Source organism: Rhipicephalus microplus, chromosome 1 (assembly GCF_043290135.1).
Source record: "Rhipicephalus microplus isolate Deutch F79 chromosome 1, USDA_Rmic, whole genome shotgun sequence".
In the NCBI taxonomy this organism is placed as follows: domain Eukaryota; kingdom Metazoa; phylum Arthropoda; class Arachnida; order Ixodida; family Ixodidae; genus Rhipicephalus; species Rhipicephalus microplus.
Window position 1 is genome coordinate 295,212,612 of NC_134700.1, and position 14,000 is coordinate 295,226,611.

The 14,000-nt window shown below is 46.0% G+C and overlaps 1 protein-coding gene across 4 annotated transcripts in view; it reads left to right on the plus strand.

Annotated features, from left to right (window-relative positions):
* The window catches only part of LOC119165896 (neurobeachin-like protein 1), a 202,742-nt gene that overhangs the window by 121,921 nt on the left and 66,821 nt on the right, over positions 1 to 14,000 (plus strand). For all 4 annotated transcript variants that reach the window (XM_075865221.1, XM_075865224.1, XM_075865222.1 and 1 more), the window contains 3 exons: positions 2,351 to 2,557; positions 4,091 to 4,215; positions 8,784 to 8,924. In XM_075865221.1, coding sequence (XP_075721336.1) covers positions 2,351 to 2,557; positions 4,091 to 4,215; positions 8,784 to 8,924 — 473 coding nt within the window. The remainder of the gene's footprint in view (positions 1 to 2,350; positions 2,558 to 4,090; positions 4,216 to 8,783; positions 8,925 to 14,000) is intronic.

A 14,000-nucleotide genomic window follows, 5' to 3' on the forward strand; every position in this document is an offset into this window, starting at 1 on the left:
TATAATGGATATATCGAACTCAGCCACCCCAAACCGCCCGCGCTCCACTGACAGGCGGCGAGCTTTCTCGCTACTCTCAAAAGTAGCGGTAGAGCGGCGGGCGTTTACGAATGATGCACACATCAATGGCGCCGAGAGCGCCACTTTAACGTAGCGGCGTACGCGCGCCGCAGCCTTGCGGTAGAGGTTCTTGAATGAGGAAAGTGAAGAGAAAAGCGCGGAGCTGTTATTTTCTTTCATTACGAAGGCACCGACACGGCTTCGCGCGGGGGAAGGGAGAGTGGGAGGTAAAGATTGAGGAGGAAAGTATAGGAGGGAAAGGACGCAGACGACTGTCTCGGACGCGGCCCGCGCTGCCGCCGGGAAAGGGAAAGTAGTCAGGCGAGCCGGCATGGGCGCGCCATGTGCACGCTTTACACCCGGACTCATGCAGGCACCGCGCCGTGCTCCCGACCGGGTTGCAGAAATTAGGTGCCTTTTCTCGTCTTCTAACCGCTACCACCACCACTCACGCCGCAGCCTTGCAGCTTGCAGTCGTTGCAGTCTCTATGGTGTCAACGGCACACTGCGCACTTGTTGCAAGCTCCTCCCCCGTAGCATCGGCAGGCATTGGTTGTTGTGCTCGCAGTGTCCGTGCGTTCGGAGTTAGGCCTGTCGCGCACTGTTCGGAGTTGGGCCTGCCGCGCGCTGTGGTGCGCGACAGGCCTAACTCCGAACGGCGGAGCTCACAACGGCGGAGCTCACGGATGTGGAGATTGTCGCCGAAGCTATTGCTGAGCAGCCAAATGAAGACTCTGCCGAGGTGGATCCCGCAAGCACTGATGGTGCCCCGCTCCCGACATCAGCAGAGGTCGTAGCTGCCTTGGCCCTTGTGCGCCGCCACTGCGGCGCGATTGAAGGCACCGGCCTATCACTTATGGATCGCCTGGACTATATTGAGGACGCAGTCGTCAAACACGCCATGGCCAACAAAAAGCAGGCTACTCTTTTTCAATATTTTAAACCAACACAATAAATACTATGTTTCAATCTTCAAGTGAGTATTTACTGCACCACGCTTGAACGGTTCGTTGGTCATTTTCAGCAAGCTGTTGACGCATTTTCTTCGTGATTTTTTTATATTGAATTCTGGATATATCGAACTATTTCGCGATCGCCGCGCCGTTCGATATATCGAGGTTCGACTGTACAATAATCGGTGATGCAAGAAAATTGGAACTAATAATAATTTGAGTCAAGTTCAGTCCTAAGCCTAATCTCTCTCTAGTCAAAATGGCATCTCGGTGGCTACTCTCGTGGGATCCCGCAATAGTAGAACATTCTTACTGTTCAGATGCCACCCTCAGAACTACGACGAAGTGATATCGTCTTGCCATCATCATCGTCAGCGTGTCTTATTGACGATCCGCACGGCTTCTTTGTTGGTGTCCCGGTTTTATTCATCATCTTTGGCCCGCTTGGTCAAATCCAACTTGGCCATGGCCTTATTGATGATGCACTTCGATGGTGTGGGACACATACATTCCTGCTCGAAGTGCAAGAGCTGTAGTCTTCCCAGGAACTGCTGTGCAATGTTACGGCAAGTCCGGCCAGCTTCTCTCAAGTGTTCCAAGATAGAAGGCCACATCCCAGTCCTCTAATGCCGACATCCTTCAGAACCGGGCAGCTACTGCTCTCGTTGCTGTAGTGACGTTGCCCTTCCTGACCTTCACAGTTTGGACACAGGACAGTGACAGGACAGTGACAGCTCATCCTCTGAGGTTTCCCATTACGACTCGGGTCATGTGCCACGAACATTTTTCCCGACTAATCTTGTATGTGAACGTGGCGCGTCTGCCCACCTTCGGGGTCTCATGCACGTGCCTCGTGCCCTCTTACTCATGGCACTAGTGTAGCCAAAGTCATAAAGCCGAAAGGCGATCTGCTATCGCGCGGCAGAAAAGTTGGGTCTCGGACAGATATTTTCACGCCGACCTCCCTATGTGATTTTTCGGCTATTTAGGCAGCAAAGCGAGCGCGATTCTGGGTAGTTTTGCTGCATTCACTTTCTTCGAGGCCAAGTGTGAATGGGCCTTCCTGCACAGACAAGTCGTGTTGCGCAATTTACATGCAGCGGTCAATCGCATGTTCATAAAATCCACGGTGACTGGAAAAACCGTTCGTAAACACCAAATCACAGCAGTGCATTTTATATGACGTCTCTCCGAAACAACCTTAAGATTAGTACTATCACGACAATTTGGATTAATCATAATCGTATTGTCGAGATTCTACTGTAATACATCATGTACTCTGAATTGCTTCTAACTGTTTGGCAACTTCCTTATGCTACATGATGATGACTGCGCAGATACGAAACAAGATATTTGGTCGCGTGGTGGCCCTGCATCCTCCCAATTTGCTGTACTCGTCTGGAACACGCTCTCCCGCTGAGCTGCTTCGCGCATCTGGGCTCACTCAGCGCTGGGTGAACCGAGAGATCTCCAACTTCGAGTATCTCATGCACCTCAACACCATTGCTGGGCGTACCTACAATGACCTCAGCCAGTACCCGGTCGTAAGTTGAGCAAGCATCCTTTAAGTGACCTACTCATAATGTTTTTGCATATGCTATGTCCTCATTTACATTCTGTACAGAGGCCCTCAAATGTCAGGCATAGGTTGAATTATGCATGCTGGTTAGCTGACAGCGTATATCATAAAACCGAACAGGACATGCCCACAAATAATTCATAATCCTTGGTTGGGAAACACGCAAGAACTGCTTGGCAGTGGTAGTATGGGCAGGAGAGAGGCGGCTGTAGGCCGAGAGATGGCCCCACTGATAGAGAATGTGGGGAAGTGATTGTGGCAGATGGATGCGAAAATAAATGGTATGCCTGGGTAAATAATCAAGCATTTTCAATACCTGAATACTTACTAAAGTGTTTGAATTCACTTCAACATGAGTTTAAAATTCCCATAATCTCGAAGTATGTAAAATAAATAAATAGATGTATCTTACTCCATGTAACTGTATCGTTACATGGAGTAAGATGACCTTTTTGCACAGGTGGCTTCACTGCAGTGTCAAGCTCATATGCTGTGAGACTGCCTGCTCAGTAGAAATGCGCACTGCTGCAAAGCCGCACTATAAGGTTGAGTGTGCAACATTACCTGCATCCCAAGTAACTTAATTTTAATGTTTAAAAAATTCCGCCATATCCACGAAGTGAATGATGATGAGTGGGCGAAGCTCCGGAGGTAAACCTGGTAAACCATGAATCCTCTGTACATTTTGCCCACTCGATTTTATTACATCGCTCCCCCTAGCGTACGTCGCCGCACTAAATCGAACGATTGCCTTCAACCAATGACACGCGCCATATGTGACATCATTCCTATTTTATAAGATCTCGCGTCTTTCATCAACTACAAGTACCGCTTTCTAGTTTATAACATCTTGCATCTTTTCATCATCAGCTACAAGTACCACCATCTAGTAAACACTACAAGAACTAAACGAGAGGTGGCTACATACAGGAGACGGTACCGCCATCTAGTGAACACTGCAAGAACTAAACTAGAGGTGGCTACATACAGGGGACGGTACCGCCATCTAGTGAACACTGCAAGAGATAAACTAGAGGTGGCTACATACAGGCTACAGGGGACGCACAGCCCACGCCCTAAGGAGCTTCGCCCCTAAAACAGGTTGGATGGGATGGGATTATAGGGGCTAAGTGTGAAAAATAATGAAATGTATTGTATTTTTACCACTTATAATTTGCACTGCTTATAACTGTTCAAATTATACTACTCTTTTATTTTTCTCCAAAATTTTTTGATATGAATTACCATTGAATTCAACCTTGCTTCAAACCAGATAAGTGATATTCACTCAGGTTCAATAAGGAATGTTAGTATATAGATTGTTGTATATGCACTTTCTTTCTGATGTAACTGCTAAATGACATGTGCAATGGTTTCAGCATTACAGGAAAAAAAATGTTCAGCCACAACGACTCACATTAGCCAACAGTGAGGCATGTGTTGGTATCACTGGTGTTGAAAGCCTGGTGTTGCTAAACGCTTCATTATTTTATTTCAGTTTCCCTGGGTCCTCGCAGACTACACCTCTCCCAAGCTAGAATTGGACAGCCCTTCTGTTTACCGAGACCTGTCACGTCCGATTGGCATTGTCAACCCAAAGAACATTGAAGAGGTTAAGGCCAAGTAAGTTAAACAGAAGGTTTAGTAACACTTATTTTGGCTGCTGACCCTACAGTCATGGATTCTGTCTTGTTCATGGTGGTCGCATTTTGATGGTGGCGAAACTCTGGAGGCCCGTGTACTGTGTGATCTCAATGCACATCAAAGAACGCCAGGTGGCTGAAGTTTCTAAAGCCGTCCACTGGCATCATTGCCAATAAACACAGAATCATCAGAATGTGAAAGACCGGCATTGCTCTCTTGCACGAGTTAGCGCATTTCTTCTTCACTCAGGTTCCTGGTTAGTTATAATGTGGTCTTAAGGCCTACAGGCCCCAATCGGGGACGTGCAACTTGCTTGGAGACCATTCAGTAATGCTGTCGAAAATACCGAGTGAAAGGAAGCCATGAGAACCCTCAGAAGAAACCGATTACTCACTGCGAGATGAAGTTGAAGTTTGCTTAGAAACACCATTTTCAAAGCTACCATGGATCACAGGTGTACGACATGGCACACCATGTCGTTGAGCTTAAGAAAAGTAAGGCTGTCCCCTTGATATATTCAAGTTGAAGGTAAAAAAGAATATTTGTTCGCTATGTTGGTGAAGTATGAAAGTAACAGATTGCTTTGATCTGATACCTCTCATAAACTGCTTTTTTGGTGACGATGTTATGTACTTATCGTTACTTTTATAATTTGGAGTTGAGCTTCATTGCTTTGATATAATTTCTGCAACAAGTACTGGTATTCTAAGTACCGTATCTACTCGCTTAATGAACGCATCGTTTTTCTTGAAGGATCGGAGGTTAGTTGGGGGTGCGTTTATTATCTGGGGTAAATTTTATGAAAACTTTTTCTGAACGAGCAAAAAATGCGATAATACAAAAAAAAAGTTAGGTCACTTGACCTTTTGCGATCTACATACGCGCACACTGCTTGGAAACAGCTTCTTTGTCGCACTTCACTCATCTTCGGTGGTTGATGGCGCTATCTTCTGCAAGCAGTCTTTGCGCCGCCACGCACACCATAAAAGTGTTTCGCGGCTGTCTTTTCTCGCAATCATTTAACAGCGACAGTGGTATCTGTTGTGATCTCAAGATGCGCCCAGAAGCGTGCGCCACGACGCTATAACGCACTTTGCTAACTTTGCTGCAACCTCGCATGACGACTGCGACGACTCCGTTGACATTGTAACAAGTAGCCAACATTACGACGAGCTACCACCGAAGCATAAAACGAAACCGTCCATAACAAGATTACCGACAAAATACAGCCGCCGTCTCGCTGTGCACATGAGAAGTTACTGTAGAAAAGGTAGCCTACATCATGCATTTCTTGAATTACGTGCGGATAACAAACACGAAGAGCTAATTGCAACTGAAGCGAGAATGGGGGGGGGGGCTACCATGTTGCGGAAATCGTCATTCTCTTTTCTGGGCGACAAGTTATTTTTTCTGGTTTTTCAGAAACGTGCGACGTGATGGCAACGAATAGCACATCTTGTCGTGTTTGCTCGAAAATTGTATGAATATGGTTGAGCCTTGAGGTTTCGTATTTGCAGGAAGCGACTGTTAGTTGGCGCAGGCAGTTCCGTGGCCTTTGCTCGCTGTGTGCTTGACAGCAACGTTGTCTTTACACTCGCACCATTCGTGAACACCACTGTGGTGCATAGATAAATAAAAAGAAGACTTGGGACGTGCCGCGCACACCTAAAAAAAAAAAACAATACGGCGCGCGGTAGCAAACCAGAAGGTGTGGGGAGGAGGAGCGAGCTGAGGTGGAAAAGGGGGTCGGCAAAATAATAAAAAATTGGAAGAGATTCGACAGGCAAGGAGGCGCCAGGTGTCCGTAAGCAGTACTAGAGCGAATTAATGTAGGGGGTGCGTTTATTATGCAAGTGCATTCATTACACGAGTTAATGCGGTATATATCCCATCTTGTATAATGTTCAATGACCATCCATCTGCTTAATTGTGTTCTTTTCAAATTAACACTGATTATGGTATGTGGGCGCACGTTAAAGAACCCCAGGTGGTCGAAATTTCCGGAGCCCTCCACTACGGCGTCTCTCATAATCATATGGTGGTTTTGGGACGTTAAACCCCACATATCAATCAATCAATCAATCAATCATGGTATGTGCAATATATTTAATATTAATATTTATGAAAGGCTTAAGGGGAGATGTGAGTCGAAAAATGCAAGTTTTTTTTCCAAAATTACATGTTTTTTTGTTTTTATTTGGTTCAAGAGTTTAGTTTCTATAATTTCACGACGAAAAAAATCGAAGATCGGATTTAAAACTGTAGTGGGTTAAAATGGCTTTTAAACAGCACAATGTGGCTATTAAAACGAGCTCATTGTCTGGAGTCCCCTGTAAATTGTCACCATCATCTGGCTCCTTGCAATTGCATTTTGCATGAGCAGTTCACCAAAGCCACGTACTCAAATAACCATGATTTCCAAGCTCTCATGATACAAGAAATTATTTTAATAAACATATCTTCGCCACATAGATGTGCTATAACTTATACCTATAAAATGCGTTTTTCTCAAGACACAATTTTCATCAACTTCTAGAGTTGTCATCATCTATTCAGTACTTCTGATAACCAGATCAGGATGAAATTTCGCCCACTTAAATGTGAAGAGTGCAAGTATCTCCTTGGTATCGTCTGTATAATTATTATGAACCTAAAGTAAGCAGTTAGTATGGTCTGAGTATTCGAAGACTTCTCACATTACAATTTTTATTGTCCATTAAATGCACTTTCTTGTTAGTAACTTGCATTCTGAAGTTAATGTGTAGTGATATGATTCATTGATGGCTCAGAGCCATAAAAATTTAGGAGCGAGAAATGTGCATCTAAAAAGAATTATATTTTCCACATTGTCATGGTACCTAACGAAAACTATGCAACTTACTATAAAATTGATTACATATTTGAAAATCAGCACAAAAGCCTTTGTATACACCAAAATTTTATTTTCCTAGGCTACAGCAGTGATGCTACCGCTGCACCAATTGCGCCCAATGGCCCTGGCTGCTATAGGATGCTATATTTCCTCAAAATTTGGCGAGTCTGCACCCAACTTGCCCCAAAAGGCGTGTTCTGACTTTCAGAAACGAAACTACTTGAGGTCATAAAAATGTGTTCTTGATGGCCACTCTATTCCTGATTGCACACACACGCGGCGATGGCGAGTTGCCTTCATTCTTGAGGGCACCGCGTCTGTGCGGCACACTGAGCGGATTCACACAGAATGGCAGCATGGACAGCGGCGCACGTGAGTGATTAAAGGCGTGCTGTACAGTGACAGCTGCACGACATGCAGTAACAAGCAGTTAGCTGAAGATGCTTATCATAAAGCGATTAAGTCTTACTGGCGTATTTCACTGCTACCATCACGCCTTCAAGCATTTTCGGTGCTCATCCGTTAGACATCACTTCACTACGCGGTAATACCAGCCCCTTCGATTTTGTGAGAACTTCACCCCATAGTACTTATGCATTGCGGCAAAGCCGGCTTTTGGACATTACTGTGATGCCAAATTATTGTTAAAAGCACTCGTTTAATCCCCGAGGTCATAGACGTAGCACAGGGAGGGCCTTTAAGTAATGCTGTTTCATACCTGGATTGTCTGCTGAAAGCCCAAAAAATTAGACGCCAAAGAGTTTCAACGTCGAAAATTTTAGATGTTCTTATACATAGATGTCGAGGGCTTGTGATGCAGTTGAAGAAATCCTCTGAATAGGCAAGCATGACTGAAAAATCTGGCTTCTGAAAAATTGGCTGTCGACTGATCTTCAGTTACATTATAATGAAGTGCTATGGTTTTAAATTTTATCATTGGCTTTGTTTATTAAATGTGGTCAGGTTAGCTGTCGGTTATATAGTTCTCTTTTTTACTCTACTCTGCTTGAATAGCCTGCAGCACATTGCAATTTTATCGTTCGTGTGTCATTAATGCAGTATTAAAAAAACGGCTGGAAGGGGTGAATGGAACCTTCTGATGAAAAAATTTGTAAACAGGCCCAGGGTAGTGTCGGCCCGACGTTCCGACAAGCGGATTTGTCAAGGCTAGAACTGAGCAGTTCTGTTTTGAAGAAGGCAAGACCGCTTATCGAAACGTCGCCTCCAGCACATAACCCCTGTTTACGGATTTCTTCATGAACACAATATGTGTCTCAAAATTAACTCTGGCAATACCTGCTCCGAAAGCCAGTTTTGCTCCTCCAAAACGAATTTTGGTTTGCTTCAAAAGCTGCTCTAAAGCAGCCTAAGACAGCAGCATAACTGCTACAGATTAAAGAAACTTTTTGTTTGAGTAGCATCTCCCCTTAAATGATGTGGAATGTATTTGCATCTGCTCTAAATACACCAATTACTTCTCTAAACTAGTATTTCTTTCGGCCCTGAAAACACTAACGGGTGCTCCAAAGTAGCATTGTGTCGGCTCCAGAATTTGCTCTAAAAAGCAATATGTTGCTTTCATCACTGCTAATGTGAAGTTTGTATTCGTTGAGGCTCCTGTATTAGACGTGCAGCCAGGGCTAAAGCTGTTTTCTCGATGCTGTGTCCCCTGCAGGTATGACAGCTTTGTGGACATCACGGGCACAGTGGAGAAGTTTCACTATGGCACCCACTACTCCAACTCGGCAGGCGTACTGCACTACCTAGTGCGCCTGGAGCCATTCACTTCCCTTCACATTGAGTTGCAGAGTGGCAGGTAAAGTTGATTTATATTTATTTATTTATTTCTCTGTGTGTGTGTGTGTGTGTGTGTGTGTATATATATATATATATATATATATATATATATATATATATATATATATATATATATATATATATATATATATATATATATATATATATATATATATATATATAGTGTGTGTGTGTGTGCTTATTTATTTGTTCAGAATTTCCTCGGGGCAGTTACCGCATTATTGAGAGGAGTGATTTAGGAACAGTTACGGTTACCAGGAACAGTTTGCATGAGGTTATCCAACTTTTAGTTTCTTTGTATAGCTTTATGTATGAACTAATTACATTAACTACACACAAAACAATGCTCCAATTATAAATGTTTTATATTCCTACAAACTAAGAGAAGCCTTTAGAAAAAGTTATTTAGTAATAAGTAGAATCTCGATGATACGAATTTGAAGGGAGCATGCAAAATATTCGTATCATCACGAATTTGCATGAACCAAAAACAATGTAAAGATGAACAAAATCTGTATTGGGGTCAACTACTTGTTGCTGAAAAAAAAGTCCATGATGATCTTTTGAACTTTTCTGCTTTCACCAACTTTCAATAAAGTGTCGCAGTTTACTCACGTGGGCTGCTGATGCCTAAAGCGTGTTCACGCTTGGTATCAAAGGGAATGAAAGTGGCAAAACTTATTGTAAATTCACTCGCCTCGAAGTTGACTCGAAATAAATCAGTCCTGGAGAATTCACAAGGAAGAATTCAAGTGGAAACGCCAGAGTGGTCGCAAAACCACACCCATGCCTGTCGAAAATGTTCACATTAGTCGGCCCCTTGTATACATGCCACCGTTGCCTTCTTCGTCTCTTGAGAATTCATTCCATTTTGTCCGTTTTTTGAGCATTAAAATTTGTACTGAGTCCTAGTTATGCATGCAAAGCACTCAAAAGAAACTGTTTGCACCTGTACAAACGCTGTTTCGGGAGATATGCGAGCATAAGCAACACGAGCGGACGCACCGCCAGTGGCGGCGAAGGATTGAGCCGCAATTGCGTAAGTGAAACACGTTAGGGCATGCAGACTTGCTGCCTCTGCACCTTCTTCTACTTCCGGTGTTTGCAGCGATTGTAATCGGAACCAAGTTCTTGATGAATGCTTCCTTCTCAAGGCCGTGAGCTTTGTCATGCTGCGCGAGTATAGTTCGCGATTGGGCGAACACTAGAGTGGCCTAGAATAGGAGCTCTACTGACGCGAGCCACCGCTGATGCCTTTGCCGCCATGTTGAATTTGTGGCTCGCTGTTTTCATCACATGGTTTGAGAGCTAGTGCAGATGATGTAGCCAAAATCGTGAAGAAAAAAGGCAATCTGCTATTGCATGATGGGAAATCGGTCTCGGATCGATTGTTTTCGCGTTGGCCTCTGGCATAGTTACCCGGCCACTTAAGCGGCGAAGTGAGGGAAGTTCTCGTGAGTTTGTAAGCATTTGTAAGGGGTCGTGGTCTCAGTCAAGTTCGTTAGAGGCTTTTTGACCATGGCCATCAGCATCTCGAATATTGAAATAAAGTTTCAAAGTTTGAAAGTTTCGCGGCGTTCACTCCCTTCGATGCCAAGTGTGAATGGACCTTGCTCCCACAGATAAGCTGTGTTGCGCCGTTCGCGTGCAGAGGTCAATCGCGTGCTCGTATCATTCGCGGTGGCTGTGAAAACCGTTCATATAATACCGAATCACGGCATATTTTATATAATATAGTCCATCCAAATAAACGTTCAAATTTGTATCATCACGAAATTCGCATCAACCGTAATCATGTCATTGAGATTCTACTCTAGTGCGGTGCTTATCGTTGCTTGAACTTAAGATGAAGTCGAACTTGTGTCAAGTGGTAAATGTCTGCAGCACCATGTAAACTCTTTTCCTTTCTTTCAATGCAAGATCTAAGCAAGTACAGGCTTCCAAGTGTATACAACCGAAACAGGAGGAAGGGAGAGCAATAGAAAAAAGAGGGGAGGGGGTACGAAGCCTTCATTCTTTTTTGGACTGTGTAGAGAGCACACAATCGTTAAGGAAATCAGTTGCAGTCTTGAAAAAGACAAGTCAGCTCATCTAAACTTCGGGCCCAGCAAACAGCACCTATTTTCGAATTTCTTATCGCTAGTTTCCATCTTTCTTTTCTTGCCACTCTTTTAGGTATCATACTGTATAAACACTGAAGATTACTGGCAGAAAAAAGTAACATATATAAAGCACACTGTTGCACGTGGTCAAGTTCAAATGTGCATCTTGGTCTTTCCTTTGCCTCAAGACAGCGAAATTCTCCGGAATGAATGATTTGGAAGCAAAGCTCTTGTCATAAGCTAACTGTAGTTGCATCGCACCAACTGCAGTGTCACGTGCTAACCCTAAATCGCACACCACACACCACTACGTCTTGCCACTCTTCCCAACCAGGCCGAACTCTCCCTTCCCCACACAAGCAACCCCCAGCACTCTCGTCCCAATGATGATGAGGACGCCGTCACGTAGTGCCCTCTCTCGGACAACCAGGCCGAACTCTCCCTTCCCCACACACGCAACCCCCAGCACTCTCGTCCCAATGATGATGATGACGCCGTCACGTAGTGCCCTCTCTCAGCCACCCTCACAGGTCTCCCCCCCTCAAAATGTGAAGCCACCACTACACATCGCCTGCAGCGTCATGGTAGAGTGTCAGCTGATCTGCGTGTCTCACACCGTGGCGACGACCCGTTTTGGGGTCCACTAGAACAAAGTCATTCTGTCCTACACGTCTCACTGCCCGAAAGGGACCGGAACGCCGGGGTGCAAGCTTCGAGGAGAAGCCCTTGGTGGCATCGCTGAGGGAGTGGCTTTCGAGCAGAACAAGATCACCCTCCTGTATTGTCAGTGGCCGCCTGTGCTGGTCGTAGCGAGTCTTCTGGGTGCGCCACATGTGGTTTCGGTGTGTCCTGGAGAAGTCAAGCACCTCCTGCAGACACTTGGAGACCTCAGTAGCAAGTGCACGGTATGCTGTCGCAGGAGGCTTCGCCTCATCTTCGGCCTCAGCCTGTGTCCATGGGGTTCTCAGCTCCCGGCCATAACAGAGGAAGGCAGGCGTGTAGCCCGTGACAACGCTTTCAGCCGTGCGCATGGCCAGGGCTATTTCAGGGATGTGCTGGTCCCAGTCTTTGTGGTTGGAACAATAAGCCCTAAGGCACTGCTTGATAATGCCATTGTGGCGCTCCACCATTTGCCCGGCAGGGCGGTACGGAACAGTGTGTCGGTCTTGTATGCCCCAATGCTCAAGGAGGCCCTTCCACAACCTGCTTACAAACGGCTTTCCATTATCACTTGAAATGGAGACAGGTGTGCCATGTCTGCAAAAAACCTGGATCATGCAGGCCACCACACTCTTGCTGTTTGCTGCCCGTAATGGGAAAAGTTCAATGAACTTGGTGGGCTTGTCAATCACCACGAGAAGGTACTTGTGGCGTCGAGGAGTCATAAGCAAGGGCCCAATTATGTCTACGCTGAGCTGTTCCATGGGGGCAGTGGCCCATTGACAGCTCTTCAGCCCTTCTGGCTTCTGCCAGTGGGCTTTGGTGCACTGACAAACCTGGCAGCATCGCGCATACTTGGATATGTCCGAGCGCATACCCAGCCACACGAAATTCTGAGAAATGTGTTTGAGGGTCTTGAAAAAGCCGGAGTGGCCGCTAATCGGGTGGTCATAGGACAGTCGCAGGACCAAGTTGCAGAGATGGTTTGGTAGCCAAGGTACTTTCCTGTTCCCTCGGTGCTGTACAAGCAACCCACTCTCTTCCATCTCGGTCGTCCCCGCCAGGTCTTTGATCAAAGGTTGATCACTGTCAGTGGGCGGAAGCTTCCCTCCCTTCATCACAGTTCGTAGTTTTGACAGTATGGGGTCCTGCTCTTGTTCTTGGGCGAGGAGCCCTGCATCATTCAAGACAGTAGTGTCGTCCACTTCAGATGCTACAGCAGCTGCCTCAAAGCTGATTTGTGGGCTGGGCTCTGGAACAGCCGTAGGGAACAGCGTCTCGTGTAGACTCGGGCTTGGAACTTCCTGGTGCTGAAGGGGAGCTCTGCTCAAGGCGTCGACTGGCACATTTGCAAGACCCCGCCTGTGCTTGATCCTGCAGTTGAAACCTTGCAGCCGCAAAACCCAACGCTTTACATGTGGTGAGGCCTGGTCTGTGGTGAACATCCAGGACAATGAGGAGTGATCACTGTGTATCTCAAACTCGGTGAACTCGAGGTATGGTCGGAACTTGTCCACTGCCCACAACACAGCCAGACACTCCCATTCTTGCACTGTATAGCGCTGCTCTGCCTCAGTGAGGACCCTGCTAATGAAGCTTATTGGACGCAGTTGAGCATCACTCTCGGCTGCCTGCAGAAGCACCGCTGCAATGCCGACTCCACTGGGGTCCGTTTCCACCACGAATGGTCTGTTGAGGTCCGGCAAGTTTACAACAACATCGTCGGCCAGGGACTGCTTAAGTGCTCTAAAGACTTCCTCTTGCTGCAGCTCCCACCGCCAACGTTGGTTTTTCTTAAGCAGTTCTGTGAGTGGACGTGCAGTGATAGAAAACTGAGGTATGAACCCTCTGTAATAGCCTGCTAGTCCCAGGAAGGCCTGTAGCTGTTTGAGTGTTGTTAGTTGAGGATAGTCCAGCACCGCTCGCACTTTTTCCTTGTCCGGCCTACACTGCCCGGGCGATATTTCATGGCCAAGGAACTTCAGGTATTGACAGCACACGTGCACCTTCCCTGGATTAATGGTCAGCTGTGCCGAACTTATCCGCTTCAACACCTCCCGAACATGCTCAAGATGATCCTCTAGGGTCTCCGAATACACCAGGACATCATCAAGAAACGCCATGGCAAACTGGTGATTAATTCCCTCCAGTAGTCGGTCCATCAGGGTCTGAAACGTGGCAGGACCTCCGGCAACTCCAAAGGGCATTCTCATGAACTCGAAGGTTCCCCGATGGCAAATGAACGCTGTCTTTGGAATATCCTGCTCTTGAACAGGGATTTGAAAAAAACCTTGTGAAAGATCAAAACTTGA